The sequence below is a fragment of the Pinus tabuliformis genome, chromosome 9 (assembly GCF_031772625.1).
Source record: "Pinus tabuliformis cultivar Carrire ecotype Pingquan chromosome 9, CPIR1, whole genome shotgun sequence".
Lineage (NCBI taxonomy): Eukaryota > Viridiplantae > Streptophyta > Pinopsida > Pinales > Pinaceae > Pinus > Pinus tabuliformis.
In genome coordinates, this window is record NC_142307.1 from 511,452,589 (window position 1) to 511,458,382 (window position 5,794).

Sequence of the window (5,794 nt, forward strand, 5' to 3'; positions counted from 1 at the left end):
CCCTTGTTCGCTCTCATGTTATAGGCATGACATCTTCCAGTAACCCAAAGTCGCTATCATATGCCTATGTGCCAGCAACTGTGGACTTTTCTCTGTAAACCTATGCAAGAAACCTCTAGATTTGAGCCACTTTTCTAGCCTAGAATCCCGACCTCTACCTAAGACTTGCTACAACCTTCAGAATCCATCAAATACATGATAACAATGTTGATAAATAAAAATCAACTTCAGGGATAGGCATGAGCATCCCCAACCGGGACTGACATTATGCCAAACACTTGGCATCAATGCAACCTATAGGTCTAGTATACAAGATAGAGAATAAAATACTGAAAGAACTTATGAAACATAGCTAGAAGGATCACCTCCTTCTCCATTGAACTAATATATCATCAATTAGTTCTTGCATCCATCCATTTAACAATTACAAGTAAATACATGAAATAACCATGACATGAACCAATCATTTAACCATGCTTATAACCAATATCAAACCATATGAATATTAGAGAGATGAAAATAATTACATCCACATTTAAACCAATGCAAAATTAAGAGGACTTAACTTATATTAATCATAGGAAAATCCAACTAGCTTCGGGACTTCCACGTGCCACTTGACCATGGACATGGCTGAACCAAATCTCTCTTTCAGTCAGTCAGCCCCATGCCATATTACAAGCATGAATGTGGGATCTCATAGAACAACCAATCCAATAACAACAAGGGAATCTATAGGTTAAACCACCTCCACCCTCACCAAAACGTGATCACACCAAAACCAGTGTTCTGATCACAATCGAACTTGGAATGCCATCTGGAATCCATTACTATCCTTGAGGAATTTTCCATCTCCTTGTCTCTCAGGCTTTACCGCAATCGAATTCTGGATCACTAGGCCCTAAACTGAGACTAGTTTCTCATGCTTTATCGCAATCCAAACCTAGATTACTAGGCCCTAAACTGAGTCTTCTCCCTTAAGCTTTACTATGTATCCCACCAAAACTGGTTAAGGGATTCCTAGGCCTTTGGGAATGAACCTTGAGACCACCTCCACCCTAGATTTTGAAATCCATCCAGCATAATAAAGCTCAAAAAATTATATGAACAATCTGCTGGAGCAAACCAACTTTTCGGATATACCAATGCAGCGTCTCCTTCCTACTTGGCGGAATCGACGGGTTGGGGATGCTGCTCTAGCTCGCAGATTAGACATATTTCTTCTTAAGGGGACTCTCCTTCAGCGTCTGCATCTATTCAGACAATGGGTTGGCTCGGGGGGTTTGTCGGACCACAATCCTATTTACCTGGAGATACAGGGTCCTTTCAAGAAGCCTAAGGCACCCTTCAAATTTAATCACACTTGGCTGAAGGATCCATCTTATATTAAGTTGATTCAGGATTACTGGAATGCACACCCTATCAATGACTCTGAATCTCTCGCCAAAGGGTTCTGCAGGAACCTCTCAGAGATAAAACATATCTCTATTAAGTGGGCAAAGGAGAAATTGGACCGTGACACAGCTCAGCTCACCCAAATTGAAGCTGATTTAAGCTCACTCACTGACGACAGAGGATTGGGGTTCATCTCAGCCGCAGACAAATGCAGGCTAATTGGCTTAGAGAATCAAAAAGCTAAGATCCTCAAAGAGAGAGAGGAGTCCATTAGATTAAGGATTCGAGCTTTATGGATACAAGCTGGGGATGACAACACAAAGTTTATTCATAACTTTGCTAAGAGCAGGAAAGTATCCAACACAATCTGGAAGCTCCCCACACCGGATGGCGACCTTGCAGATAATTTTAATAAGCTCGCTCACCTGGGCACCACTCATTTCAGGAATCTTTATAAGAGTCCCCGGGAAGCAAATATTCTTGATATCATTAATGTGGCAAACCACTTCCCGAGATTCGTGGAGGAAGATGATGTGGAGGCTCTAAATGACCCGGTAACGGTTGAGGAGCTCGAAGGAGTGCTGAAATGGTTCAAAAAAGGCAAAATCCCTGGTCCGGATGGATGGACCATCGAATTTTACCTAGCCTTCTTCGAAGTATTGGGTCAGGATCTGCTGCGGGTGGTTGAAGAGAGCCGGACTACAGGATCCATTTATCATGCTATCAACTCTACTTTCATTGCTCTCATCCCCAAATCTGACTCCCCGGCATCCTTTGATGACTACAGGCCCATCTCTCTGTGTAACTGCCTCTACAAAATCATATCTAAGACCATTGCAAACCGTCTTAGACCTATCCTCTCCCGATCCATTGCCCCGCAGCAATTTGCTTTTCTTGAATCTAGGCAGATCCACGAGGCAATTGGACTCGCTCAAGAATCCCTACACTCCATCTGGTCGAAGAATCTTAAAGCCACCCTCCTCAAAATCGACCTTTCCAAAGCCTTCGACCGGGTCAGCTGGCTTTATCTGAAAATGATCCTCATACATCTGGGTTTTCCTCATGCCTTCATCACTTGGATCATGGCCTGCATAACCTCACCTTCCTTCAGTATCCTCAAAAATGGCTCTGCCTGCACTTTTTTCCACTCTGAAAGGGGACTAAGACAGGGGTGTCCTCTATCTCCCCTTCTCTTCCTCCTGGTCATGGAAGGTCTCAGCCGCCTCATGGACTCTGCAAAGAGGGAGGGAGACATTGGGGGTCTCCGCATTACCGACCTATGCCATCTCACTCATCTACTTTTTGTGGATGATGTCCTTATTCTTCTGGATGGAAGTGTACGTGATACTCGGTCCTTCACTAAGATCCTGCAACGTTTCTCTGCAGCTACGGGTATGCTGGCAAATCAGATGAAATCTACCATCACCTGCGCTCGCACATCTGTACAGGAGACTCGGACAGCCCTACAAGCTTTCCCATACACGGTCCACCCTCTGGACAGAGGTCTCAAATACCTGGGATTCAACCTTAAGCCAACTTGCCAAAGGATTGCTGATTGGGTCTGGTTGGTTGCCAAATTGGAAAAACGGCTCTCTGGCTGGAGCTACAGATATCTCTCTAGGGCTGGCAGATTGGTGCTCATCAAATTTGTGTTAGAGGCGACCCCGGTCTTCTGGATGGCACTAGCCTGGATACCGAGGAATATCCTGGGGAGGCTGCAACAGCTGTGCAATCGATACCTCTGGAATGGGAGTCAGGACAAAAGAATATTTGCATGGATCAGCTGGAAGAAAATCTCTCTGCCCAAAAAATGGGGAGGATGGGGCCTCAAAGAACTCCCTGATTTCGCCATGGCGCTGGCTGCCAAGATGGGATGGACCTTATTAACCAGCCAAAGTCTATGGACACAGGTATCCTATTATAAATATATATGGCCCCAGCATATTCTGGATTGGGCCCGATTACCCACTTGGTCATCTAAGGGATGTTCATCGGTTTGGAAGGCCCTGTTACATTCCCTTCCCCTCATTCGAGACAATCTTGCTTGGCGGATAAATGATGGCTTGACGGGCAGGAATGGATTGGACCCATGGATCAATAGTGGGGGTAGACATATCCTAAATCAGGATCTTATTACTTATCTACAGTCCCGGGACATCTGGCATTTTGCACAGATCGCTGATCTACATCGCTCTGACATCTTCACCCAAGCTTGGAAATCGGCCCAGCAGCTGGATCTCCCTCTACAATGGCATCAGGAATGGGATCACTATACTTCTGCATTAAGAGAATCCCACATTCGCATCAAACAAGGTCCGGATGAACTTATTTGGTGCTGTGCGGATCATGGTATTTATGCTCCAAAATATGGGTACAAAGCTCTCATATCCCATAGAATACCTGACCCGATTCTCCCATGGTGGCAGACCATTTGGAAGCTCAAGGCTCCACCTCGCTCCAAACTTTTCTTCTGGTGCGCCCTCAATGGTATTGTTCCCACAGGTGAACATTTAACCCGCAGAGCCATATTCGGTCCATCATGGTGTACATTCTGTAAGAACGCATCAAAAAACACAGACCACATATTCCTTCTCTGTCCTACTGTTCACAACTTTTGGAGCAACATATGTAATCAATTGGGCATAGCTGCCTCCTAGACGGGGAGCGATCTAACGAGCGCATGGGATGCATGGTCACAAAGTCACCAAGGCACAAAACTCCTTAACCTCCCCCCTGTGGCCACTTGGTATATATGGCTCGCTCGAAACCGGGCGATATTTGAGGATCGAATGATAACTTGGAGCCAGGTAGAAGTCTCCATCATCGCTGCCTTACATGAGCTACCCGATCCACCTCCACAGAGGCCCAGAACCATACAGCCCATGCCCATTATCGACAAAAACACCCCATGGGCCTTCTTCGACGGGGCAGCAAACCAAGCTGGGTGTGGAGGGGGCTTTGTTCTGCATATAAACGATCACCATCGATACCTTGCAAAAATGGGTTTTGGAAATGGATCAAATAATTTTGCTGAGCTTTCTGCTATCCGCAACCTACTACATTTTGCATTATCGCATCAACACACAAAGATCAATATATTTGGGGATTCAATGGTGGTCATTAACTGGATTAACAATGTCACTACCTGTCATACTCACACACTCAGCAATCTATTACATGATGCACTCACTCTCAAAGCAGCATTTAATCATTTCTCTTGTTTACACATTTACAGAGAACACAACAGCGAGGCTGACAAATTATCCAAAGAGGCCTCGTCACTTCCCAGAGGAGAGTGGCTAATAGTGGAGCAGAATGGACCAGATGTGCACCAATTTTACCACAGGCCATACATAGACCAGCGAGAACAGAGGGACAACAGTCCCGACAGCTGACAGATAATGGAGATTATTTTGACATGATGAACTGTATAGATCAATGGATATATTGTTTATAAAACAGAATCCTTTTGTGATAGCGAATAGGCTGAACAGCCAGACATATGAATGTACACAGCACAATTTTGTGACTACTCTCTGACACAACACCTTCAGAGGTGAATTTTGCATGAACAATACCGCAATGCCAAGGCATCTACTATATGTAATTTTCTTATATTAATGAAAATTACTGATATTTCCAGTGGAAAAAAAAAAGCTCAAAAAATGAAATAAACATCCCAACATACCATGGCACCCAGAAAAAGGCAAGGCTAGGCTGAAAACCACTGTCATAACCTGACTCCATGCCACTGACAACAAGAGAACCATAAACCACACATGAAAATCCATGCATGTCCAAACCAGCTAGGAAATCACACATGAAAAAGGTTACCTGCAAGTATTCCTGTTGAAGCTTCTTGATCCTTCTCTTCTTCCGTGATCCTTTCTTTCCTTCCTTTCCATTTTCTTGCTTTTCCTTCCTTTATCCAAAGCTAGAGTGCTCCAAGAAAAATCTAAGTGACCAAGAGTTAGAGAAAGAGAGAGAATAATGAGAGAGCTCAAAACTTAAACTAAAAAAAAGTTACCAACTGATCCTCAAAAGCCTTTTTATTAATGAGGCCTCTATTTTCTTCTTTTTCCATTATTTTCCTTCAATTGCCTCCTCACATGCAACTTGTGACCTTTCACCTTACTATTCTCGTAATTTGCTTTATTTTCATAAATAAATGTGCCAAAAATTCCTTTTTGCCTTTTAATTCCTTTGCCTTAGCCTTTGCTAATTTTTCTTAGCCAAAAGACACATCTAGTGATGCCCACCAGGATATCTTTGCCCAACATTCAACTTGGAATAAGTGTCCCTTGCCCGTGGTCTTATTTTGCCTTTATTAATTTTTATTACATGAAATTTTCACAAGGGTTGTTACAAAACCCTCCCCCTTGGGGAACACTATCCTTAG

At 43.8% G+C, this 5,794-nt stretch overlaps 1 protein-coding gene across 1 annotated transcript; it reads left to right on the forward strand.

Annotated features, from left to right (window-relative positions):
* Positions 1-4,184: 4,184 nt before the first annotated feature.
* Positions 4,185-4,790, forward strand: LOC149149452 (uncharacterized). Its single transcript, XM_089442486.1, has one exon. It carries the CDS (start codon positions 4,185-4,187, stop codon positions 4,788-4,790), a length of 606 nt encoding a protein of 201 aa, XP_089298612.1.
* The last annotated feature ends 1,004 nt before the right edge of the window (positions 4,791-5,794 follow it).

Bases quoted from the DNA above. Each gene is read 5' to 3' on its own strand.
- LOC149149452 (XM_089442486.1), top strand. From the start codon at position 4,185: ATGATAACTTGGAGCCAGGTAGAAGTCTCCATCATCGCTGCCTTACAT.